The following is a 27,120-nucleotide window of genomic DNA, read 5'->3' on the forward strand; positions in this document are numbered from 1 at the left end:
ACGTTATTAACGTATAGACACACACACCCCCCACACACACCCACCCCCACACACACCCACAGCATACCATATGGGGGTTTGGTGAGGTTGAGACACAGCAGGTGATAAGCTTTAAGACAGTCCTTCTTGTCACATATGACCAGCTCCCCTCCCTCTCCGCAGCAGAAACAGAAGTACTCATGTGTGCGCTTCCCTTCCGGTCGCAGCTTACGCTTCTTGGGCTTCAGCTTAGCGTTCCTCGCCTTCTCCTCCTTCTCCATCACCACTGCACTCTGACAGACAGAAAAACAACGTCATAAACAATCGGCTCAGATGATACTTTTTTATTGTGTGACTATTATAATTTGTTTTGTTATAATGGGGGCGGGGGGTTAAAAAGGTACAATATAGAAATTAATATAATTTCATATTTCGTTTGTATTCACCTGTGGGCCGCCATCTTTTTTTAAGGTACACAAAGTATTGATCATTATGATCATATTATAGAGTTAAACTCATACATTTAGTATGTAAAGGAAAATAAACTAAAAATGAGTCTCTCATCCCAATCCCGCTGATCACACATGGAGCGGTGCTTTCCGGCGCTCAACATCCTTTCCAACCGCTCTGCTAAAAACCTCTCCTCACTCAAAGCACAAAAACACTGCAGCTTCAAATTCGCTCCATTCGTTAAAATCACAATTTAACCAACACCCATCTATTTTAGTGACTACCTGGACCTACCATTTGGTTTTGAAGTAGCCTATGGAAACCAAACCATATGATTTGAATGAAAAGTATTTGAATTAACATGAAAAGGTGACTGTCAGAAGCGCTCATCATTTCATAGGCTACATGTCTTATTAAACAGCATATAAACACTCTAAATTGGGCAGGAGCCACACAGGTAGCCTAAGAAGGAACGAAAATTAATTATTTACGCTATATTATTTAAATTATTTCAAGGCTATAGCCTACAAAGAAACAAATTGGGAAGCATTTGCGAGTGCGACACACTAGGCTGGCAGGGACATTAAGAGCTCAGCATTTAAACAAAATGTTGTATTAAATCATCATAACTGCACATATAGGCTGTAACTTACTTAGAACTAAATACAAATGAAAGGAAACATGTCTTATTAGGCTCTGTCTACAGTGCCTTTGAATTCATTTTTGGAAACCTGAGTTTGGCCAGAGTCTGTGGGGGTTCAGGGTCATGTGATGGTGACTGGAGAGCAGACCAGCAGTAGAGAATATCCTCTCCTCACTTAAAGAGCCACTGGGGATGCTGAACACCCTTCAGACCACTCAGGCCAGGCTGGGCAGGGATGCAGAGTTTTATTTTTCTATAGGGAGGCCTAAAGGGCTTTAGGTAAAATAACCCTATCAAAACAGAAAGCTCCTTGAAAGAGGTAATATTTTTTTATTTAAATCAATGATGGCCTATTGTATAGTTAATAGAACGGAAATGAGCTGAACTTTTAAGAGATCAGATTTTTTGTTTATAAATACTTTGCTATAATGACACACTTAGCTAGATACCCACCTCTTTCCTTTCTGTTAGCATGTGCACATAGTAAGTACACCATCATGCTTTTGGGATACCGGTCTTTTCAAATACCACAATGACTATTTAGTTGTGGACACTACATTACCGCACTACCTCTCTTGCTCCTCCTCATCTTTGTAAGTCACCTTGATTTTTCACCTTTGTGTTTTATCAGATTATTTATGAAAATATTTAGCAAACTCCATGACAGTAGCTACAGCAACAGGCTATAACAGCACACAAGTAGACTAGACTACAAATGCATGCTGGATATGCCCAGCTCGTGAATTGAGAGCTACTGTGGTAAATTCAATTGATTGGACGTGATTTGGAAAGGCACACAGTTGACAGTGCATGTCAGAGCAAAAACCAAGCCATGAGGTCGAAGGAATTGTCCGTAGAGCTCCGAGACAGGATTGTGTCGAGGCACAGATCTGAGGAAGGGTACCAAAAACTGTCTGCAGCATTGAAGGTCCCCAGAACACAGTGGCCTCCATCATTATTAAATGGAAGTAGTTTGGAACCACCCTGACTCTTACTAGAGCTGGCTGCCCAGCCAAACTGAGCAATCAGGAGAGAAGGGCCTTGGTCAGGAAGGTGACCAAGAACCCGATGGCCACTCTGACAGAGCTCCAGAGTTCCTCTGTGGAGAATAAGGACAACCATCTCTGCAGCACTCCACCAATCATAGGAGTCCTCTTACATTTCTGAACTTTACAGTCCTATGGATCAAGCAACTATGAAAAAGGTATGTTCTCTCCCTCAGTTATGCACATAAACAACATGGTCAATAACTAATGCTTTCCAGAGCAAGATGAGATAAAATTAAATGAAGGAAAATACGATAAACTTTTATAGCTAGTTGGCCGTCAAAATTGCACTGAAACGATGGGGAATGGTAGCCTCCTCGTCTTCCTGCAGCTTGCCTGGCAATGCATGCTTGTCCCAACCAAGCACCTAAGCTAACTGGCTAAAGTTAGCTAGCTAGATACTTCCAGACACAAATGAGAGAACACCTCACTGACTATTTTACTCGCCGTAGCAGAGCTGGTTAGGCTGTTTACATGTTATCTAGAGCCTTCTTGACCATAACTTTTTTTGTTGCATGTTCGTAAATTAAATCAGGTGTTCTGAAATTGGAGTAGATAGCCTGTGTGAATTTGCGAACGCAAGAGATATGCTAACTGGATAACAGTCGTTAAAGTTTTTGCTAACTAACCAAATGACACCTGCATCTCTAGCTGTGTATAGACATGTAAAAACTATATGAGGGGAAAAAGTCAGTCACTCACCCACTTCTCCAATGGCAAGATATGACATCCTCCTTGCAGCTAGCTAGTTATTTAGCTAACGTTAGGCTCCGTGTTTTTAGCTTGCTACATAAATAGATACGCTAGCCTATTAGCCACGTTATGACTGACTTGTGATCATTGCCCTTGCTAGTTTGATTGTATTGACATTTCTAGCCTTAGTTACGTTCGTAAGTTTTTGTCAAGAATATTGAGTCATTGAAACTGCATCCATCTATTCTGCCAACATGGAATGTTGAGTCAAATATAATCTATTTTTAAAAGCTCTGATAAAGTTGGCTTTGTAGCATTTACTGGTAATTTGATATTTTTTACTGATATTATGATTGCCGATATGAAACGAACAGACAAAGTAGTTAAAATGCTGTCAGTTCCACTTTCAACTTTAGGTCACAGGTTACTTTGTGTGCTAAAGGTGAAATGTTTTTTGCAACGGGAAGTAATAGTTGTACATTTAGATTGGGAAATGGTTAATGGTTGTGTTTTTGTATTCTTATGATTGGGACCTACTGGCTTATTATGTCCGAGTTTATGGACTGCTTATCCTTTAACATTATGCTGTGTGTGACTGCTGTCTTTTCATCGGCCCTATGCAGTGGTGTAGTGTGGCCTGGAGAATTAGGTGTACAAAAATGTTGCTCAAAAGTTTCCAAATGGCCCGCCCAGCAAAGGAAAGGCACCATGTGTGAAAAATCCAGTTTTAAAAAAAATGAGTTTTCCTATTGATTTTCACTCTCAAAAATCTCGTTTTTTTCATAGAAAAGAATAATGATTGTCTAAGTCCACAACAATGCTTAAACCACATCAATCTGATTGGGTGGGCCTGTCAGGACCTGGTTTCCCAGTGGGTTGCCCTCAGTCCACCCAGGCCCATCCGTGTCTACACCCCTGATGCAAACAGGGCATGATGACAATTGCGCATCACAAATAGCCTATTAACCAACACTTTGGACTAAACTTTTTCAATACCTGGTTTGCATAGCCATTGTTGCCTTAGTTAGCATTTACTGGTAGATATAAGTTGAAACGTCTTTCCTACCCTACCGGCTACCGATGTCATTGTTCTGTGAGCTACTCCATGCCAAAACCAGCTGAGAGCTGCACACTCTTGCTGCCTGCAGATTATATTCTGCTGAAACTAGGATGTGTGCAGCCTTTGCGATTGTGTAGGCTACTCTGTGCATGATTTCCCTATTGTACTACATAATTGATAAGTCGTATACCTCCACTGCACTAGATACGCATCAGTAGGGATCAAGAAGTGAGTATATGCAATGCCCACTGAAAGAAGTGCTTATACGGTTTATTCCTGCATATAGCCTCCACAATATCACTGGCCATTTGTGTTTTACAAAAAGTGCACTCTCCTACATGAGTGCGCTGGTATTACCTAGGGCTGTTGCAGTGACCGTGTTACCACCACACAGGCGGTCACGAGTCATGATGGCAGTCAAATTCCATGTGACCTTTAGTCATGGTAATTAGGCTTCTGCAAGCTCTGATGCTGCTGATGATCATTAGTAGCCTACCAAACATGCTAACTATACAATTGTGTGAGAAAACAGATTAATAGGCTCTATTAAAAAGAGGAGGATCCGATCAGCATTCTATAGGCTAGGCCTACGATATTTATTTCTCAACTTTCCTAATATTAAGCACATTGCTTATCTTTACAGGAGTAAGCCTACCTGGCTGGCATGAAAATGAGCCACGGGAACAGCGTCCTCCATTCACTATTTAAGTGCATAGATGACATGTATTTTTTCCCCTGCCCATGTTTTTGAGACAGGGGCATGATAACGGTCCATTTTAAATCAAAACTAATTTCACACACATATTATTTAGTATATCAAGAATAGTCTGATGGGTGAAAATATTAGCCTATCACTTGTGAATGATATATTATCACTTGTGAATGATGCCCAGCTTAAGGCAAGAAACAACGCCTTTTTTTTCAAATCATAGTTCTTTTAAACGTATATTTAACTTGCCAAGTCAGTTAAGAACAAATTCGTATTTTCAATGACGGCCTAGGAACACTGGGTTAACTGCCTTGTTCAGGGGCAGAAAGACAGATTTTTACCTTGTCAGCTCGGGGATTCGATCTTGCAACCTTTCGGTTACTAGTCCAACACTCTAACCACTAGGCTACCTGCCGCCCAGGTAGCCTAGCCCATAGGCCTAATAACATCTTAAAATTAAGCACATTAATCCGCTTTACAAGAGGTGTAGAGCCTAACTGGCATAAATAAGCAGAGTGTGAATTTCAAGTTTGGGGAAGATCATTTATAAAAATAATGCACCTTTATAATAAAAGCATTACATGCATAATCGCATTTGCAGTCACTTTTAATAATTGTGTTTTCCCATTAGCACTTATACTGCCGTGTGCGCATTGCTGCGCTTATAAATGTGCAGAAATAGCCTAGTTTATCAACATTTTAAGCTAAACGTTCTTATCTGTTGCATCAGCCACATTGCATAAGAAAGTATTTTTTTATGCTAGTGGTTGAATTAATTTGGGATCTCACATCCCACAACTGTCCCAGACTATGTTTGGTATATTTATTTCTCGCACAGAATAGGTCAACGTTTGTACTATGAGTAGATTGACATAGGTTAGTGCTGTTCGTTAGGCCTACTCATCTTGTTGGCTGACGAAAAGTAAATGTGGACAGTTCTTCCAATATATTCAAAATGCATCTCAGAATTGGATAAGGACGCCCGCAGTTGCATCCCTGATGTGTCTGTCTTCACTTGTAGCCTGTGAGAAAGACCTAATCACGTGATGGAGAGCCATGTGAGTGAGAGGTGCTTTGGAGCACGCAGCACTCTGGGCCAAGGGCACAACGGCCACTGGCCGCAAAAGGTATGGATTGTTTTAGGATGCATTACGGCCACACAAAGGGGAGGCCTCTGTGAAATTCGAGGCATTATCAAGTGCTTGTCAAATTGTGAATGAGAAACTGATGATGTGTGTACAGCCTGCGCAAAGAACAAAGCAGAGCTCATGCCTTTCAAGCAACTTTTTTCATATCATCATTAGAGTCGCATCATGCAGTCTTACAATGTATTAAAAATTTAAACATATAGCCCAACGTTTGTAGAACTAAAGTCACATTAATAACTCTAAATTAAGCATATACGAGTACCTATTTCTTTGTTAAAGCTCAACACAGAAAAGCCGCATGTGCGCACTCCCTCAAATCTTTTGGAGAAAATATTTATATTTTATTCAGCTTTGTTCAATTGTATTCTTCATACTATAAAATAATGCCACAGAATTCTAAACAAATCTTGTCTGCTAAATTAACTACTTTAGCCAACAGCCATTTGGCATAGCCAGATCAGGACCTAACAAAGACAACTCAGAGTATGCTATTCTGTTCTCCTGAAATAGACTACATTTTCTTCATATCATGCTTCTTTAGATCTGTCTAAAATAAATTGTGGATTTATTGTGGCGTTGTTGGCTATATTACATGGATTTATTAAGACTTTTTAAAAATGTAGATGTTCCAAAGGTCTGCATCAGTGGCTTGTAGGCTGTATGTGGAAGCCAGGAGATGCTTAATGTGTTTATGTTAAATAACGGTCAATTATCGTGAGACTGACAGTTATTTGCTTGACAACCACCGGCTGACGAAATGTTGTTACCACCACAGCCCTAGTATTACGGTTGCAGTCCTTGCAGAATCACAAACCTGTCACACACTGAAGGCCTATAGGTTCGCCACTGCGCAAACATGTCTATAATAGATATGAAGACTGTTAAGCTACTGTAATAATGATTCAAGAATATTTGGCTTGGCTTAGAGTTTTTATGCGCTGACTGAATGGAAGCTGATAATTAATAGTTGTTTTACTCCGCTTGTCTCGGGAAGAAATGACAAGTCCTCACTGTCCGAGACCGAGTTAAGACCGAGTACAAATGTATCCGACACTGACACTCAATATGTAATATGTGGTCTCGAGACGGAACTTGAGAACAGTCTACAACACTACAATAAACCTACCGATTCTACTTGTAGAATCGCAATGCTCGTCACTGACCAACAACTTGACTTTGAGCCAATCGGAGAGCACGATCCCTCATGTGGGGGAGACAAAAAAATAAAAACATGTCAATAAAAAAGGGCATTTTCTCCGTACATCCATAGATGAGCCAGTCACACTTAATAAGCACTCTTACGGGAAAAATATTGCAGTCAGAGTGCAGAATTACTGCAGTACACTGCAGTATAACTGCAGCTAGTATGCAATTACTGTGTCCAAAATACCACAGTCGACTGCAGTTACTGCAGTTTTACTGCAGTTTCAAAACAAAAGGGGCAATGTAGGTTATGGGATGGTAGCTAGCTAAGTGCAGATGCAATGTACACAACACTAAATACTTCCTCCAAGCTAGCTAACCACTGTAGCTAGTATTGACATAATTAAATCACAATGGATTAGCTAGCTTCCATGAAACAGCTGCCTGTGTTAGCTACAGAGCTAGTTCAGTGTCGCTAGCTAGTGAATATGTTAACGTTAGCTAAATATTTGGCTATGGGGGCTGGCACTGGCAGTATGGGATTATTGCAGTATGGGATTATTGCGAGTGAATTAAATAGTTTCTTCATCATCTTGCTAGGTAGTCATCTAGCTGTGGCCATCTGGCTAGTATCAACACGGGATTTCTACAAAATACCAACATTAACGCAGATGGCTTGGAATCAGACTATAAACAATGCGCACAGATATGCAAGGCCAAACAGCGCTACTGCCACATTCTGGTTTGATTATTTTAACATGGCTGAGTGGCTGACGACTTCCAAGGTCTTTGGAAGAGATTGACTGTTGACACTCTGTTCAGAAATGCTAAGAACTGTCGGCAGGCAAACGTTTGACAATCCTACCCGTGTGTCTGAGCTATAAGATATGTAAATAGTCAACGGAGGATAAACGTTTTTTAACAAACCCACTTTGGTCTGTGTGGACCAATTTGGGTAAGTAAGTCTCGAGACGGGAAGACAACATTTTGGAAAATAGTTTAATATCAGTTTATTAAATATGCGAAATTAGCGTTGTATTCACATCTCTCCCAAATGAACCTTTGTGAACGGCTGTGTTAATCATTGAACATTAGTGGACCTAATTGATTCCAACATTTTAATTACACCTTAGGGGGAATACCCTCCCATCCAGGTGATTTGCCTTTTCATGCTATCCAATGCTCATTTGAGTTCATTGAGAACGATTTGGGCTCCCGGGGAGGTGGCTTCCTATGTTTAGGATGAACAAATCAGAGGTGTACAGTTCTTTATAGAAGTGAGAGAATCTTTGATTAATTTTGGTTCTGATAGTAATTCCCCGGTTTCAGATTCAATTGTTGCTGTATCAGCTAATTGATCATTACTGTGTAGCTTGTTGGCCAGTAAATGACTAGGACAATTACCATGGAAGTAATGGTTGAGTCTAACTCCATGGATGGCAATTTCTGCTCTCTGTCTTACCAATACATAGATGGAAATGCAGTTGTATTATCTTGAATAAAACCTTTGGTTGCATCACATAGAATCCGGGGTTCATCGACTGAATCTTTATTGATCATTAAGAATTCATTTTGTTCAATTTCAAATTGATCACAGAACGTAGGATTTTCTAGTAATGAAACGTCATCTTGTTGCTCTTTTAGGAGATTCAGAAATGTGTCATTGGCAGTAGTACTATTTTATTAATTGTGGAAAATAGATGTGTAGATAATATAAAATCGATTGGGGAGAATGTTTTATGCCTGTTTGAGTAGAAAATGTACTTGTTAGCTTTTGGATTATGTGCTTCCAACATGAGGTTGTAATCAGAGTATACTGTATGTTGGAGAGCCTTGGTTGCGTGTGGATTGTAGTTGGTCTTATTCGATTTAGCCCGCATGTCCAAAATGGCGTTCATGTCAGTCCCAATAAGCAGGTGGAATTCAGTTAATTCTAACACTATACTGTTCAGAGAATCAAAAAACATAGGATCATATGAATTTGTAGCATACACATTAATAAAGGCAATTTTCTTTCCATTATGGATACATTTAAGGAAAGTGATTCTGCCTTTTTGGTCTTCGCCTTTACCCAATTGGCCAATCTGCAGCTACATCCCACTACTGGCTTGCTTCTGAAGCTAAGCATGGTTGGTCCTGGTCAGTCCCTGGATGGGAGACCAGATGCTGCTGGAAGTGGTGTTGGAGAGCCAGTAGGAGGCACTCTTTCCTCTGGTCTAAAAACAATATCCCAGTGCCCCAGGGCAGTGATTGGGGACAGTTCCTTGTGTAGGGTGCCATCTTTCGGATGAGACATTAAACGGGTGTCCTGACTCTCTGAGGTCATTAAAGACCCCATGGCACTTATCGTAAGAGTAGGGGTGTTAACCCTGGTGTCCTGGCTAAATTCCCAATCTGGCCCTCACACCATCATGGCCACCTAATCATCCCCAGCTTACAATTGGCTCATTCATCCTCCCTCCTCTCCCCTGTAACTATTCCCCAGGTTGTTGATGTAAATGAGAATGTGTTCTAAGTCAACATACCTAGTAAAATAAAAAGATTGGGGTTGAATTTCTTATCTATGATTACACCTTTTATTTGGGGCTGATGATAAAGCAGCCAGTTTATACAAATGGTTGTGTGTTTTTTGGAGCATTGCTGTATAAATTTGGTTTATTGCTGGGATATCAAGACAGCTGGAACGTTTGATAGGACAATTTAGGCCTTTCAAATTCCAAGATAGAATAGCTAGTGTTGACATTGTTTTTCAGACAGGAAAGTTATTTTAATGATATAATTGTTAGCTTTACAGTTGATAAGCCCATGGATGTGTAACAAAAAGCAGGACCCACAGGGAAACTCACCCATCGGACGTTCCCACCCAGAACCCCCCCCCCACCGTAAAAATCCCCAACCACCTCAGCCGCCGCAGTGGCAGCCTTACACATGGAGTCTCTTAAGCAGCATATTTTTTTTAGGACTTGAGGTATTATAAAAAATAGAGAGAGAAGTGTTACAAGCCTTAAGCCAGCTTCTATAGTTCTATACAACATTGCAGACAAACCATGGACAGAAGGGTTCTACGGTGGGACACCAGAGAAACATGTTACTTGATTCCTACATGATACAGTCATAATAAGGAGAGAGAGAATGTGGGTGTGTCCCGTACCGTAGGCCGCACCCCCAGGAAGCCAGAGCAGTTCTCAGCTCCACAGTGACACGACGACCTTCTATTCCCCACCAAGTCCAGGTTGTAGTTAAACGTCAACTCAGTGCCTGCAGAACACACATGATTATAGTTAAATGTCAGCTCTGTGTCTGCGGGAGAGATGAGATGAGATCGATCAATCACCAAAATTACAGAACATGTGCGTGTCGCTCTCCTCACCAGCCTCTATGTCACACAGGGTGAAGAGCCCTATTCGTACATCTCCATTGACGGTCCATTTCTGTGTCTCACAGTTGGGGCTGCAACTGTGGTTAATGAAGCGAGAGGAGTTCCCTTTGGGCCCCGCGTCTATCACCCGGTCCTGAGGAACACACACACAGACAGACAGACAGGACAGACAGACAGACAGACAGACAGACAGACAGACAGACAGACAGACAGACAGACAGACAGAGACACACACACACACACACACACACACACACACACACACACACACACAGCAAATATATGAACACTACTGAAAAGAGAGAGATCGGAAAGCAATCGGAAAGTATTCAGACCCCTTGACTTTCTCCACATTGTTACTTTACAGCCTTATTCTAAAATTGATTACATCGTTTTTTTCGCCTCATCAATCTACACACAATACCCCATAATGACAAAGCAAAAACAGGTTATACATTTTTGCAAATGTATAATTATTATTTTTTTAAATAAATAAAATACAAAAATATATATATATATATATTTTTTTTTTTAATACATTTGCAAAAATGTATAACCTGTTTTTGCTTTGTCATATATATATATATATAATTTAAATAAGTATTCAGACCCTTTACTTAGGACTTTGTTGAAGCACCTTTGGCAGCGATTACAGCCTTGAGTCTTGTTGGGTATGATGCTACAAGCTTGGCATACCTGTATTTGGGGAGTTTGTCCCATTCTTCTCTGCAGATCCTCTCAAGCTCGGTCAGGTTGGATGGGGAGCGTCGCTGCACAGCTATTTTCAGGTCTCTCCAGAGTTGTTCGAACGGGTTCAAGTCAGAAGCCACTCCTACGTGGTCTTGGCTGTGTGCTCAGGGTCGTTGTCCTGTTGGAAGGTGAACCTTCGCCCCAGTCTGAGGTCCTGAGCACTCTGGAGGAGGATCTCTCTGTACTTTGCTCCGCTCATCTTTCCCTCGATCCTGACTAGTCTCCCAGTCCCTGCCGCTGAAAAACATTCCCACAGCATGATGCTGCCACCACCATGCTTCACCGTAGGGATGGTATTGGCCAGGTGATGAGCTGTGCCTGGTTTCCTCCAGACGTGACGCTTGGCATTCAGGCCAAAGAGTTCAATCTTGGTTTCATCAGACCAGTGAATCTTGTTTCTCATGGTCAGAGAGTCCTTTAGGTGCCTTTTTGGTGGAGTGCTGCAGAGAAGGCGGCTGACCTTCTGGAAGGTTCTCCCATCTCCATAGAGAAACTCTGGAGCTCTGTCAGAGTGACCATCGGGTTCTTGGTCACCTCCCCAACCAAGGCCCTTCTCCATCGATTGCGCAGTTTAGCCAGGCTGCTAGCTCTAGAAAGAGTCTTGGTGGTTCCAAACGTCTTCTATTTATAGACAGGTCTGTGCCTTTCCAAATCATGTCCAATCAATTGAATTTACCCCAGGTGGACTCCAATCAATTTGTAGAAACATCTCAAGGATGATCAATGGAAACAGGATCCACCTGAGCTCAATTTAGAGTCTCATAGTAAAGGGTCTGAATACTTAGGTAAAAAAAGGTATTTCTGTTTTTATTTGGAATACATTTGCAAACATTTCTAAAAACCAGTTTTTCACTTTGTCATTATGGGGGTAGTGTGTAGATTGATGAGGAATTGTTTTAATTTAATCAATTTTAGAATAAGGCTGTAATGTAACAAAGGGGGCTGAATACATTCAGAATGCACTGTATGTATTACTGGTCATGAGGTGGAGAGGTCAAGTAAAGGAGACCATTCCAGACTGTTGGGACACAGCCTGTACGTCGTTACCTTGGTGAGGGTGAGCATGTAGAAGTCAGTCACACGGTTCTCATGAGCGCGTTTGATTCGCTGCTGGCACTCTTCTGAATCTATCACCTCTCCCACGTACTCTGTCACAAAATCTCCCTGCGGAAGAGAGACAGACGACATAAGATACATTACTTACAACAAAGCATATCTGTGGTATATATATTTTAAAAAATACACATATGTTGCAGATGTTATCGCCGGTGCAGCGAAATGCTTATGTTTCTAGCACTAACAGAGCAGTTATACCTAACAATGCAAAACAATACACACAAATCCCCAAAATAAAAAGAAAGGAATTAAGAAATATCAGAATGAGAAATGTCAGAGTCCAGAATATAAATACATATGATGGTGTGTATAGACATGGACAGTATATGAATAGAAAATGTGTGTACAGTAGTAGTTATACAGGATGAGACTTGACTAGAATACAGTATAGACAAATGAAGTGGGTAAAACAGTATGTAAACATTATTAAAGTGACTAGTGTTCAATGACTATGTACATAGGGCAGCAGTCTCTAATGTACAGGGTAGAGTACCGGGTGGTAGCTGGCTAGTAACAATGACTAAGTTCAGGGCAGGGTACTGGGTGGTAGCTGGCTAGTAACAGTGACTAAGTTCAGGGCAGGGTACTGGGTGGTAGCCTGCTAGTAACAGTGACTAAGTTCAGGGTAGAGTACCGGGTGGTAGCTGGCTAGTAACAGTGACTAAGTTCAGGGCAGGGTACTGGGTGGTAGCTGGCTAGTAACAGTGACTAAGTTCAGGGCAGGGTACTGGGTGGTAGCCTGCTAGTAACAGTGACTAAGTTCAGGGTAGAGTACCGGGTGGTAGCTGGCTAGTAACAGTGACTAAGTTCAGGGCAGTAGTAACAGTGACTAAGTTCAGGGCAGGGTACCGGGTGGTAGCTGGCTAGTAACAGTGACTAAGTTCAGGGCAGGGTACCGGGTGGTAGCTGGCTAGTAACAGTGACTAAGTTCAGGGCAGGGTACTGGGTGGTAGCTGGCTAGTAACAGTGACTAAGTTCAGGGCAGGGTACTGGGTGGTAGCTGGCTAGTAACAGTGACTAAGTTCAGGGCAGGGTACTGGGTGGTAGCTGGCTAGTAACAGTGACTAAGTTCAGGGCAGGGTACTGGGTGGTAGCTGGCTAGTAACAGTGACTAAGTTCAGGGCAGGGTACTGGGTGGTAGCCTGGCTAGTAACAGTGACTAAGTTCAGGGCAGGGTACCGGGTGGTAGCTGGCTAGTAACAGTGACTAAGTTCAGGGCAGGGTACCGGGTGGTAGCTGGCTAGTAACAGTGACTAAGTTCAGGGCAGGGTACTGGGTGGTAGCTGGCTAGTAACAGTGACTAAGTTCAGGGCAGGGTACTGGGTGGTAGCTGGCTAGTAACAGTGACTAAGTTCAGGGCAGGGTACTGGGTGGTAGCTGGCTAGTAACAGTGACTAAGTTCAGGGCAGGGTACCGGGTGGTAGCTGGCTAGTAACAGTGACTAAGTTCAGGGCAGGGTACTGGGTGGTAGCTGGCTAGTAACAGTGACTAAGTTCAGGGCAGGGTACTGGGTGGTAGCTGGCTAGTAACAGTGACTAAGTTCAGGGCAGGGTACTGGGTGGTAGCTGGCTAGTAACAGTGACTAAGTTCAGGGCAGGGTACTGGGTGGTAGCTGGCTAGTAACAGTGACTAAGTTCAGGGCAGGGTACTGGGTGGTAGCTGGCTAGTAACAGTGACTAAGTTCAGGGCAGGGTACCGGGTGGTAGCTGGCTAGTAACAGTGACTAAGTTCAGGGCAGGGTACTGGGCGGTAGCTGGCTAGTAACAGTGACTAAGTTCAGGGCAGGGTACTGGGCGGAAGCTGGCTAGTAACAGTGACTAAGTTCAGGGCAGGGTACTGGGTGGTAGCTGGCTAGTAACAGTGACTAAGTTCAGGGCAGGGTACTGGGTGGTAGCTGGCTAGTAACAGTGACTAAGTTCAGGGCAGGGTACTGGGTGGTAGCTGGCTAGTAACAGTGACTAAGTTCAGGGCAGGGTACTGGGCGGTAGCTGGCTAGTAACAGTGACTAAGTTCAGGGCAGGGTACTGGGCGGAGGCCGGTCACCGGTGTCTATTTAACAGTCTGATGGCCTGGAGATAGAAGCTGTTTTTCAGTCTTTTTGTCTCAGAAATGATGCACCTGTACCGTCTCCTCCTTCTAGATGGTAGCGGGGTGAACAGGCCGTGGCTCGGGTGGCTGAGGTCCTTGATGATTTTCTTGGCCTTCCTGTGACACCGGGTGCTGTAGATGTCCTGGAGGGCAGGTGAGTGTGCCCCTGGTGATGTGTTGGAATGACCACAGTACCCTCTGGAGAGCCCTGCAGTTGCAGATGGTGCAATTGCCATACCAGGCAGTGATATAGCCTGACAGGACATCCTCAATGCTGCATCTGTAGAAGTTTGTGGGTTTCACGGGCCAAGACAAATTTCTTCATCCTCCTGAGTTTCACGAGGCGCTGCTGCGCCGCCTTCACCACGCTGTCTGTGTGGCTGGACCGTTTCAGGTTGTCAGTGAGGAACTTGAAGCTTTTCACCCTCTCCACTGCGGCCCCGTTGATGTGGATTGGGGCATGCTCTCGCTGCCGTTTCCTGAAGTCCACGATTAGCTACTTCGTTTTGTTGACGTTGCGGGAGAGGTTACTTTCCTGGCACCACTCCGCCTCGTCGTTGTTGGTAATCAGGCCTACCACAGTTGTGTCGTCTGGAAACTTGATGATTGAGTTGAAAACGTGAGCGGTCACGCAGTCATGTGTGAACAGGCAGTACAGGAAGGCTACCGTGTTAAGGATCAGCATGGAGGAGGTGTTGTTGCCTACCTTCATCACCTGGGGTCGGTCCATCAGGAAGTCCAGGACCCAGTTGCACAGGGTGGGTTTCAGACCCAGGGCCCTATGGTGTCGAAGGCTGAGCTGTAGTTGATGAACAGCATTCTTGCATAAGGATTCCTCTTGTCCAGATGGGATAGTGCAGTGCGATGGCGATTGCGTCATCCGTGGATCTGTTGTATGCAAATTGTCGTGTGTCTAGGGTGTCAGGAAAGGTGGAGGTGATATGGTCCTTAACTAGCCTCTCAAAGCACTTCATGAAGACAGAAGTGAGCGCTACGGGGCGATGGTTATTTAGTTCGGTTACCTTCGCTTTCTTAGGTACAGGAACAATGGCGGATATCTTGAAGCAAGTGGGGACAGCAGACTGGGATAAGGAGAGATTGAAAATGTCCGTAAACACTCCAGCCAGCTGGTCTGCACATGCTCTGAGGACACGGCTTGGGATGCCGTCTGGGCTGGCAGCCTTGCGAGGGTTAACACGCTTGAATGTCTTACTCGCATCAGCCTCGAAGGACGAGAGCTCACAGTCCTCTTGAGCGGCGGTTATTAACAATAATCTCTGATCTATACACAACACATTTGGGTCTCCAGCCCTCACCCTGTTCCTATATGAAAGGTCTGGATAGGTACAAACAATATGACTGGCTAGGTGGAGCCTTCACAGTATTGCTAATATCAGTTAACACCTAAAGATTAGGAGCTAAGGATAGAAATAGAGCTGGCCCCCACACTACGTCCACCCCAGCGCCCCTCACTCACCTTCCTGAGGGCCTGGTTGGTCTTGAGGCCCCAGCCACAACCCTCTGTTTTGATGACCTCTGTTTCGGAGTACAGACGTTTAGAGAAGCATTGGTTCTCACAGCTATCACCTGTCAGACACACCTAGGACAGGAGAACAGGGCTGATTTAACCTCCGCACGCACACGCACCCGCGCACGCACACACCCGCACACACACACCCACACCCACCCACCCACCCACACCAACCTGCGGGTGACACTCGTACTGCAGCATGCGGTTGAGACACTGGGAGTCCAGGCTGCAGGGGTGTTCGTCCGTGGGCTTACAGTTGCATCGTGGGATTTCAGACAGGTCGGCTATGTGCACCTGCACCTTCCCCACCGGCTTGTTGGACTGAAAGAGACATGACAACAATGTGTCAGCGAGGACACACCAAGACTCAGACCAACATACAAGGTCACATATGAGATCTAAAGGAGGTCTCATTCAGCTAAAAGAGACAATTCTCAGTTTGCTTGGCAAAGCAAGACTTTGTATTTATTATGGATTCCCATTAGCTGCTGCCAATGTAGCAGCTACTCTTCCTGGGGTCCAGCAAAATTAAGGCAGTTTATACAATTTAAAAAACATTATAATGCACTTCACAACAGATTAAGTGTGCACCCTCAGGCCATTACTCTACAACACAAAATACATGTATACGTGTGTGTATAGTGCGTATGTTATCATGTGTGTGGATATGCGTGTGTCCCTTCCTGTGTGTGCACGCGTGTGACTCTTCACAGTCCCAGAAGATTTGTAGGGAAGGTATGTGTTTGCAGGGTAGGGCTGTATACAGTATGACTGGATGTATTACCTTGATGAACTTGTAAGGCGGTGGTTTGCGTGAGTTGCGTTCCTGCTCTAGGGCCTCCCTGCTCTCCCTCTGGGCCTTGAGCTCCTGGAACCTACGAGCAGCCTCCTCCAGAGCTGACACACACACACGGAAGGGATGGAATGACCTTCTGCTTGTCTCACACATACTCAGGGTTAAGGCACTAGCATATCCCTCAAGAACCAACAGAGCCCAGAGCCCAGAATAGAGCCCAGAATAGAGCCCAGAATAGAGCCCAGAATAGAGCCCAGAATAGAGCCCACGGTGGCCTCACCTTTCTTGAAGGTCTTGTTGATGTTGATTTGGCCCGTGACAGGGGTCTTGTCGTTCTCCACGTAGGGGAACACACGGCCCTGGTTGATCCAGTAGTAGTCATGGGAACCAAAGAAGAAGACTGGGAAGGCTCCGATGTCGTGGCGGAGCGTCTGGATGTTGGGGGGCACCAGGCGAGGGTTACAGATCTCCGCTGGCCACCACCTGATGGGGACAGACAGGCGACGTGAGGAAAGAAAGAGCGCTGATCAGTCCATAAGATACCGCTAGCTATAAGTGTTGCCGTTTTCCTAACAATAAAGCCAAACCTCTGATTCTAAAACAAGTTCCTGAAATACATGAACCCTTCGTAGTGTACAGTAACGTGCCACTCTCATCCCGTTTCTGCATCCGGCAAACAATAATGTCGTTTCCACATATTCCCGAGTTGTGTTGTTCCTCGTCTGTAGCTTCACATTAAATATGCTCTCAGTAATATAAAGGGTAAACACCATTGGTGTTTATCCATTCAATTAATGGAGAATATTTGGAGTGTGCGATGATCATTATTATTTTTGTTTTACATACGTTTACTATACCATTAGTCAGCACCTCTCCAACAGCTTTTGGGTGTGCATCAACTCACCTGTAGTTTCCCAGTTTGACCCAGACGATTTGTTTGTAGTGGGGTTTCCTTCCTGATCTGCATTCCTTGCAGGACCACGGCCCCTCTGGCATCGCCATCTCCAAACACTCTGGGTGGAACGACGCCGGGCACAACGCACAGCACAGCAGCTTCTCTCCTGCATTGGGTGTGTGTGTGTGTGTGTGTATATATATATATATAGAGAAAAGAGCAGCACAGGGTTAGAGAACATACTTCCACACCTGGACACTAGGGGCCACCACACTCTAAACCTTATCCTTAGGCATGCCAGTCATTCAACCCCTTCACTATGCACTGTGAGTAATGCTTTGCCCAAGCAGAGAGGAAGAAGCGAAGCGAAAGGGTTTACTGTATGTAGGTCAGTGAGTGTCGAATTTGATCAACAAAATATCTAATTGCTAATTTGCTACGTGAGGCTTATTTGATCAAGTTTCGTAATGGTTAGGTCGCTAGGAATGCACTGATATAAGTGGAAACGTGGCATTTCGGCAAAAAAAGAAATAAAACGACTATTGGTGCTGTGCCTGTTGTTCACTCGCGTATCTGCCCTCTCATTAGCTAGAATGGTCTCCTCCTGACTGCCTTCCATCTTTGAGGACATGTCTTTCCATTGTTAGAGCGGTCACTCGACCATCTTGTCAATACAATAGAAATGATTTGGGCCAAGTAAGTAATATTGTCTTCCAGAGAGTTGGAGGAGCCATTGTGACATTGCTTACACTCATAAGCTCCTTTTCATATGTATGGGATATGTCTAAGGATAGATATTTATTTTGAACTGGACCATCAAATGGGCCGGAAGTTACCCTTTTCCAAAGGATTCACAAAGGTGGAATAACTTGTAACTCCCACAACATAATAACTTTTGCTTTATCTATTGAAAACTATGCTGTTGTGGACACCATTTTCATAAAAGAGAGTAGTCTTCACATCACTGCTGTCCTCTGCTTTTTCCTTCGCAGTCGGTCAACAATGGTGTAATGGAATGTCTGACAGGCAGGTTTAGAGTACAAGGCCCCTTGTACAATCACCACACATGCAATAGCACCGATGATAATACAAAATCAGCAAATAAACCATAAGTCACAAAAAAAATAACAAATTACCAAAATATAAGAGGAACGGCACAAAGCTGACATGCACTCCTTCTTGTAAAGGGGGTCGATCCACTTCTCTGCAACACTATACATACCCCAGACAGTCTTCATGGAATCTCACTTAAACATGTGTTTGTGGAAGTGTTTTAAATGTCAAATGAATAACATCATTGATGAGTAATAATTCCCATTGCATGTCAGCTATAAGGATGATTGTCAGCATCTTACTCAAACATTGACAGTTTTGATTTATTGATCAAATTGATGATCTTGTGAGGAATATTATACCGGTCATGAACAATAACCTATTTGAATGTACTGCATTTTAACGCAGAATCAATATTTCTTGGAACAATTAACTCCTTAACACAGCAAAACAGGACCGCCGCAGACATCCGATCACGGTAAAGGCTGATCGCGGTACAGTGAGAGCAGCAGAGAAGCGAGGGACAATTATTTTCATTCAAAAACAGAAGTGAGCAGTTAGAAAAAGTAACTCTTCGCTTTTCTCAAAGTGCTGAAGCAGAGAAGCTGTGTTCCTCCAGCAGCAACAAGACCCCCCCCCCCCCCCCCCCAATACAGACAGGGCGTAAAATAACCCTGATGACAAAACCAAATGATGTTTTATGTTGCAGTGTGCTGAGGTTCGCTTATACAAATCCCCTTTTGTGTTTGTATTGGAGAGGAGTCACATTCCACAGCTTCAAAGATGAGCTTTGCTCACTTTTAATGCCGTTAACACTTTGTCAACGTGGTTCCCGGCTGAACCAGTGCATGTTAGGGTCCCTGAAAGTTTATTTTAAGCCCTGCTGTAGCGTTAATGGCAGCAGATTGTATGTTCACACGCTAGAGGCAGAACAAAGCAATAAGGAGGAACATCAAATCAACTGTGGGGAGTCTAGACACATTCAAACACATACACACGCACCAGTGGGAAAAGGGAGAGAGAGTAAAACAGTTCTGTTACCTTTCCCAATATTCTTTTTGGTAGCTGACGAAGAAGAGGGAATCATAGGTAATTTCAACTCAGCACGATTTGACTCAGTCAGAAGGTAGTGGGACTTATAGGCATATGAACTTAATATGGTGTCAGTAAGGTCCTGCACTAACAGTCCTACACAAGACACACAGGAAGAGACTGGGTGAGCCGTAATCAGACTACAGTACCCATGATTCCACAGGAGAAAAAGAACACATACACTGTTAGAACACATAAAACGAGAGAGAAACAGAGGAGTAAAAGTAAACTAAAGAGTCGTCCAACAGAACACTCCGGTTATAAGAATCAACTGCTTTTAGTAACCATGGAGACCAAAATATTTCTACACTTACAATGTACTCTGCAATCAAATTAGTTAGAAAAGTCTAATCATCCAAAACAGATGTATTTCTTGTAAGAGGAGTGCACTGTAAAAGCACAGATCAGTACATATAAAGTGTCCTCAGAAACCCCCTTGACTTTTTCCACATTTTGTTGTATTACAGCCTGGAATTAAAATGGATGAAGTTGAAATTGTGTGTCACTGGCTTAGACATAATACCCTATAATATCAAAGTAGAATAATGTTTTCAGAAATGTTTACAAATTTGTTCAAAATGAAAAGCTGAAATGTCTTAAGTCATTAAGTATTCAAGACCTTTGTTATGGCAAGCCTAAATAAATCCAGGAGTAAAAAATGTGCTTAACAAGTCACATAATAAGTTGCATGGACTCACTCTGTGTGTAATAATAGTGTTTAACACAACTTTTTTAATGACTACTTGATCTCTGTACCCAACACATACAATTATCTGTAAGGATCCTCAGTCAAGCAATTAATTTCAAACACAGATTCAACCACAAAGACCAGGGAGGTTTTCCAGGGCTTTCGCAAAGAAGGGCACCTATTGGTAGATAAAAAAAATCTGACATTGAATATCCCTTTGAGCATGATGAAGTTATTAATTACACTTTTGATAGTGTATCAATACACCCAGGCACTACAAAGACAGCTGTCCTTCCTAACTCAGGTTCTGGAGAGGAAGGAAACTGCTCAGGGATTTCACCATGAGGCCAATGGTGACTTTAAAACAGTTACAGAGTTTAATGGCTGTGAAAGGAGAAAACTGAGGATGGATCAACAAATTAGTAGTTACTCCACAATACTAACCTAAATGACAGAGGGAAAATAAGGAAGCCTGTAAAGAATACAAATATTCCAAAACATGCATCCTATTTGCAATAAAGGCACTTACATAAAACTGAAGAAGAAAAAAAATAGGCAAAGAAATAAACTTGTCCAGATTACAAAGCGTTATGTTTGGGGTAAATCCAACACAACACATCACATCACGGAGTACCACTCAATATTTTCAAGCGTGATGGTAGCTGCATCATGATATGGGTATGCTTGTCATTGGCAAGGAGTCTTTTAGGATAAAAATACATGGAATAAAGCTAAGCACAGGCAACATCCGAGAGGAAAACTTAGTTCACTCTACTTTCCAACAGACACTGGAGACAAATTCACCTTTCAGCAGGACAATAACCTAAAACACAAGGCCAAATATATACCGGAGTGGCTTACCAAGACGACATTGAATGTTCCTGAGTGGCCTAGTTAGTTTTGACTTAAATCTACTTGAAAATCGATGGCAAGACTTGAAAATGGCTGTCTAGCAATGATCAACAACCAACTTGACAAAGCTTGAAGAATAAAAAATACAAAAAGTGAAAATATTGTACAATCCAGGTGTAAAACGTTCTTAGACTACTTACCCAGAAAGACTCACTGCTGTAATCGCTGTCAAAGGTGATTCTAACATGTATTGACTGACGGGTGTGAATACTTATGTAAATTAGATATTTCTGTATTTAATTTCAGTACATTTGCAAACATGTCTGAAAACATGTTTTTACTTTGTCATATTGGGGTATTGTGTGTCGATGGGTTGAGAAAAAAATATATTTAATCCATTTTGAATTCAGGCTGTAACACAACATGTGGAATAAGTCAAGGGGTATGAATGCTTTCTAAAGGCACTGCCACATCAGGTACAAGAGACAACAGTAATGGTCAAATGTCACAAATACATTTACAAACAGGAGAATGCATCGTAACTATCATGCAGCTAGAATGAATCTCCATCACACAACTAGACAAAGTTAGACATCCAGTTCTCTGCATAGCCACGTTCACGCTACACTTAGCCCAGGGCTAACAGCCGCCTTTCCCTGGGATAGGAGACTGCGGTTTTGAGGACTACTGAGGAGCACTGAGTTGAGAAAGATCAGCCAACACCAGTAGTCTCCTGAGCTAAGCCTCCACACACATCAATTACCACTAGGGGGATAAACAAAGTTTGATTGATAGGAGAAGACTGGATTAGAGGGGATCAGATTCAGAGAGCGAGAGGGGGGGGGGGTTCTGGCTAACCCTTACACCTGAGAGAAACAGAAGGAGTTGGAGCTAGGGCTCTATTCACTCAAACACTGTGTCCAGAAGTCTCATGGGCAGGACAAAGCCACATCCCTCTCTACTGCTTCTCCTTCTGTCCTCCAGTCAAACATTGTCAAGCCACGGGGTTGAAGCCGGAAGCTTCCCTTCGGGAGACAGTGGCTCAGGGGCCCTGGTCAAAAGTAGTGCACTATATAGGGAATAGGGTGCTATTTGGGACACAGTAAGGGTGAGTGAGTCAGGGTGGGTCCCTACAGGAGGTCTAAGGTGGGAGATAGAGCTTACCTCGGGCACAGAGGAAGCACCAGTTCACATTGACGGGTGAGGAGAGGAGGCCGTTCCTCTTGGCAATGCCATGGCTGCTGCAGATCATGATGTGGTGGGTGAGGACCATGCTACCCGCTGCCACGCAGCTGTCCCCTGTGTGGTACGCAACAGGGCAGCGCAGACAACGCATCATACGTCCTGGCGATGGGAAGGAGAGACGAGTGTTAGACAAAGAGAGACTAACACCTGCATTATGTGAGGGATCATGTCAAAAGCCTGAAGTGGCTTCCGTTCCTCTCTTTCATTTGGACCAGTGTTCTGACTCCCTACCTTGGGTGGCTTGGTGCAGGTCTCTCTCCAGACAGCAGGTGGCGCAGGTATGCTGGGGGCAGCGGAACCCCCCGCCCGTACCACCCCCCACGGTGCCAGGGAGTTTACGCACGCAGTCGTCATGGTAATACCGCCCGCAGCCAACCACTGAGCAGCACAACACCTCCCCTCCCCCTGCCTTACAGCTGAAACACAAGTGAGAGCCTAGAGAGAGCAGAGAGAGAGCAGAGAGAGAGAGCGGGAGGGGGCAGAGTGAGAAAGCGGGAGGGGGCAGAGCGAGAAAGCGGGAGGGGGGCAGAGCGAGGGGAAAGCGGGGAGGGGAGGGGGCAGAGCGAGAAAGTGGGAGGGGGCAGAGCGAGAAAGCGGTAGGGGGCAGAGCGAGAAAGCGGGAGGGTGGGCAGAGCGAGAAAGCGGGAGGGGGGCAGAGCGAGAAAGCGGGAGGGGAGGGGGCAGAGCGAGAAAGTGGGAGGGGGCAGAGCGAGAAAGCGGTAGGGGGCAGAGCGAGAAAGCGGGAGGGGGCAGAGCGAGAAAGCGGGTGGGGGCAGAGCGAGAAAGCGGGTGGGGGGCAGAGCGAGAAAGCGGGTGGGGGCAGAGCGAGAAAGCGGGAGGGGAGGGGGCAGAGCGAGAAAGCGGGAGGGGGCAGAGCGAGAAAGCGGTAGGGGCGGCGGAGCGGAGGGGGCGAGCGGAAAGCGGTAGGGGGCAGAGCGAGAAAGCGGGTGGGGGCAGAGCGAGAAAGCGGGTGGGGGCAGAGCGAGAAAGCGGGTGGGGGCAGAGCGAGAAAGCGGGAGGGGGCAGAGCGAGAAAGCGGGAGGGGGCAGACAGAGAGAGAGAGGGGAGAGAGAGAGAAAGTGTGTGTGTACAGAGGGGTGAGAAAAAGGCAAATGCCAGTCTACTCTTCATTCCTCCATCAGAGAAATCGCTCATGTCTGCCGGGTTGAAATCATACAGAAAGATTTGTCTGTAGGGTAATTTACATAATCAGGGCTTAAGCCGTCTTCTCTGTTCACACCCATAGCTTCATCAGAACTCACAAAGTAGAAGGACGTGCCCTGGAATGACTTAAATAATCCTTTCAACCATTTCAGCCAACATGATACTGTAAAGATGAAAGGAGCATTCAAAGAGAACTCGTCTAATGGTAGTGTAGGTCTAGTAATGATTAGGATGTGAGTGCATCGTGTATGTGTTGCGACATCATGCCATGTCTCACCGTTTCTACATTCCAGACAGGTAAACTTGCCCTCAGGTACGGAGGCGAGACCCAGGCACTCCAGATGGAACAGCCGACAGCAGTCTCCCTCACACGACACCAGACCCTCTCCATACACCTCACAGATCTACACATAGAGGAAGATATAAAAACACGCAACCCTCTCCATACATACACCTTACAGTTCTATACAGAGGAAGAGTGGATTATAACATACCCTGAACAAAAATATGAACGCAACATGTAAAGTGTTGGAGAATTCATCATGTTAATTTCTCTACCATAAGCCGCCTCCGACTTTGTTTCAGAGAATTTGGAAGTACGTCCAACCGGCCTCAAAACCGCAGACTACATGTAACCATGCCAGTCCAGGACCTCCACATCCGGCTTCTTCACCTGTGGGATCGTCTGAGACCAGCCACCCAGACAGCTGATGAAACTGTGGGTTTGCACAACTGAAGAATTTCTGCACAAACTGTCAGAAACCGTCTCAGGGAAGCTCATCTGCATGCTTGTCATCCTCAACAGGGTCTTGACCTGACTGCAGTTTGGTGTCGTAACCGATTTCAGTGGGCAGATTCTCACCTTCGATGGCCACTGGCATGCTGGAGAAATGTGCTCTTTACAGATGAATCCCGGTTTGAACTGTATCGGGCAGATGACAGAAGTTGTGTGGGTGAGTGGTTTGCTGATGTCAACGTTGTGAACAGAGTGCCCCATGGTGGCGGTGGGGTTAAGGTATGGGCAGGCACAAGCTACAGACAACACACACAACTGCATCTTATTGATGGCAATTTGAATGCAGAGATACCTTAATGAGATCATGAGGCCCATTGTCGTGCCATTCATCCGCCGTCATCACCATGTTTCAGTATGATAATGCGTGGCCCCATGTCGCAAGGATCTGTGCACAATTCCAGGAAGCTGAAAATGTCCCAGTTCTTCTTCTGGCCTGCACACTCACCAGACATTACCCAATGAGCATGTTTGGGATGCTCTGGATTGACAGCGCGTTCCAGTTCCCGCCAATATCCAGAAACTTCGCACAGCCATTGAAGAGAAGTGGGACAACATTCCACAATCAACAGCCTGATCAACTCCATCAGAACTAGATGAGTTGCGCTGCATGAAGCAAATGGTGGTCACACCAGATACTGACCGGTTCTCTGATCCACTTCACCACCTTTTTATTTTTAAAGGTATCTATGACCAACAGATGCATATCTGTATTCCCAGTCATGTGAAATCCATAGATTACATTAGGGCCTCATTTATTTATTTCAATTGACTGATTTTCTTATATGAACTGTAACTCAGAAAAATCTTTGAAATTGTTGCATGTTGCATTTCAATTTTAGTTCAGTGTATATTTCTTTGGCTTTCTTCTAAAATGATCACAGAGAGCAGAGAAGAGAGAAAATGAGGTGAAAAGACAGAAGAGGAGAAAGGATGAGGGGATGGGAGAGGAGGCGTGCAGTGGTGTACCTGGCAGACGGTGTCCATCTTGGCTGTGCTGCTTCCTTGTCTGGAAAGACTGGAGTCCACTGACTGGCTGTCTGACTCGTCCGCATCTGCAGCCGCTGGACTGTCCAAACTCTTCCCAAACAGACTCTACACAGGAGAGAGCATGAGTGGGTGGGCTTTGTGTGTGTGTGTGTGTGTGTGTGTGCACGTGTACCTTGCGGTCATTTAGCCTTCTAAAGTCAGGGTCTGAGGTGTGTTCGTGTTTACCTGCGGGTCGTTCAGGCCTCTAGAGTCAGAGTCGGATGTGTCTCTGTACTGAGAGGAGGCCATCTCTACGTCTGTGGAGGCTCTGCTGCGTTTCTTCAGAGGCTTACAGGCATCCGAGATCTCACTGGCTCCTACACACCACACCACAGGTTAACACGCACCTCCACACTGCTTCCCTTTTTATGACCCAACACGTTAAACAAAGCAATCATGCTTAGAGTAGGATGGGAAAGAGTGAGTCATAGGACAGAGCTGGAGTCACTACCTTTCTGTGAGCCTGTTCTCAGAGTGGTCTCAGGAGCCATCTCACCCTGCAGGGAGAGAGAGGAAGCGAGAGAAGGATGTTTCAAATCGCTCCGTTGTATTGTGATCCTCTAGAGAAGCGATCGACAGAGCCACCAGTTTGGTAAACATTACAGAGGGGAACAGTAAGTGGTAATAGCAGGTTGGTACCTGTTCTTTTTTGGTCTTCTTTTTAGGGACGGGCTCACAGCCTTTCTCTGACTCTGATCTGCTCCTCACTGACCTGCGCTGCTGCTTACGCTCCTGAGAACCTACCGGAAGGAGACACCAGGTTAAACACCTCTGCTCTGTGGGGAACACATTCCCACCAACAGAATATTCACCAGAAGACCCAGAAAACGTGCATGCACATGTACATACCTGGCGGGGTGCTGTGCTGAGACCCAGGACAGGAGGTGTGCTGTGCTGCTTCCTGGTCACTTCTCTCATCCCTGTCCTCTTTCTCCTCTCCCTCATCCCTCTTCTCCTCCTCGTCTGGACTGTGTTCTGGTTTAACTCCACAGCCCTGCTGGAGAAAAAAAACTCCACTTAGAAATAATGTTTCAATTCAGTTTAGAGCAACAACAACATTCACCACCATTGTGAACTAGGGCGTCTAGACCAATAGATAGCACCCACCTCTGGTGAGCAGTATCCCAGGTCAGCCTGTCGGCCTTCTCCCTCCTCCCTCTCCACCTCTCTCTCCCTCTCTCGCCGTGGTGAGGGCAGGGCTTTCCTCTGCAGAAGAGGCCACACTTGGTCACACTTGGTGATCTCCACATTTAGTTTCTTCATGGTAATGGAGAGAGGCAGCAGCTTCCTGGCAGCGGCTGTCTTCCAGGCCCGTACAGGTGCAGGGGACTCCTGGGTTCCCCCTGCCTTAGACAGGGCCTCCCGGGCTGGGGGGCTGGGCTGGCCAGGGTCCCGGCTCTGGTCTTTCTCTGAGGTCTGGGGGTCGGCTGGATCGTCTGCATTAGGAACACTACACTGCCTACGAGGCTGTCTTCTGGCTGGCTCTGCCCGGTCCGGTGATGTCACTGCTACTTCTTCTTTCTTACTTGTTGCGATAGAAGAGCGTTGGGTGCGACCGGCCGCCCTGGTGGGGGTCTTCTTGACGGGGGGGGGAGCATTGGGGTCGGGGTCGACGTAGATGAAGGTGTAGTTGTCGATGCGTTCCTGCTGAGTCATCAGGAAGGCGTCCTCCGCATGGCCGACGCCCACCTCCCACTGAGCACGCTCTCTCTGGGGGAAGGGCTTCATCAGCTGACACAAACGCACACATTTTATTTACATTTTGAAGACACTCTTAT

The 27,120-nt window shown here is 45.0% G+C and overlaps 1 protein-coding gene across 4 annotated transcripts in view; it reads right to left on the bottom strand.

Moving 5' to 3' along the window:
- LOC106585046 (histone-lysine N-methyltransferase NSD3) overlaps positions 1-27,120 on the bottom strand; it is a 32,497-nt gene that overhangs the window by 852 nt on the left and 4,525 nt on the right. Inside the window, exons 5-23 of one of the 4 annotated variants that reach the window (XM_014170797.3) lie at positions 26,450-27,073; positions 26,192-26,336; positions 25,982-26,082; positions 25,794-25,839; positions 25,529-25,659; positions 25,283-25,408; positions 23,798-23,924; positions 22,588-22,791; positions 22,276-22,455; positions 19,521-19,667; positions 17,436-17,592; positions 16,812-17,014; positions 16,520-16,632; positions 15,910-16,056; positions 15,682-15,804; positions 12,048-12,164; positions 10,242-10,383; positions 10,023-10,129; positions 68-272 (exon numbers count right to left, since the gene is read on the bottom strand). In XM_014170797.3, coding sequence (XP_014026272.1) covers positions 68-272; positions 10,023-10,129; positions 10,242-10,383; positions 12,048-12,164; positions 15,682-15,804; positions 15,910-16,056; positions 16,520-16,632; positions 16,812-17,014; positions 17,436-17,592; positions 19,521-19,667; positions 22,276-22,455; positions 22,588-22,791; positions 23,798-23,924; positions 25,283-25,408; positions 25,529-25,659; positions 25,794-25,839; positions 25,982-26,082; positions 26,192-26,336; positions 26,450-27,073 — 3,145 coding nt within the window. Of the gene's footprint in view, positions 1-67; positions 273-10,022; positions 10,130-10,241; positions 10,384-12,047; positions 12,165-15,681; positions 15,805-15,909; positions 16,057-16,519; positions 16,633-16,811; positions 17,015-17,435; positions 17,593-19,520; positions 19,668-22,275; positions 22,456-22,587; positions 22,792-23,797; positions 23,925-25,282; positions 25,409-25,528; positions 25,660-25,793; positions 25,840-25,981; positions 26,083-26,191; positions 26,340-26,449; positions 27,074-27,120 lie in introns of all 4 variants that reach the window. The other 3 variants (XM_014170799.3, XM_014170796.3, XM_014170800.3) reach the window with 3 other exon arrangements.

This window comes from Salmo salar, chromosome 24 (genome assembly GCF_965601325.2).
Source record: "Salmo salar chromosome 24, fSalSal1, whole genome shotgun sequence".
Classification (NCBI taxonomy): domain Eukaryota; kingdom Metazoa; phylum Chordata; class Actinopteri; order Salmoniformes; family Salmonidae; genus Salmo; species Salmo salar.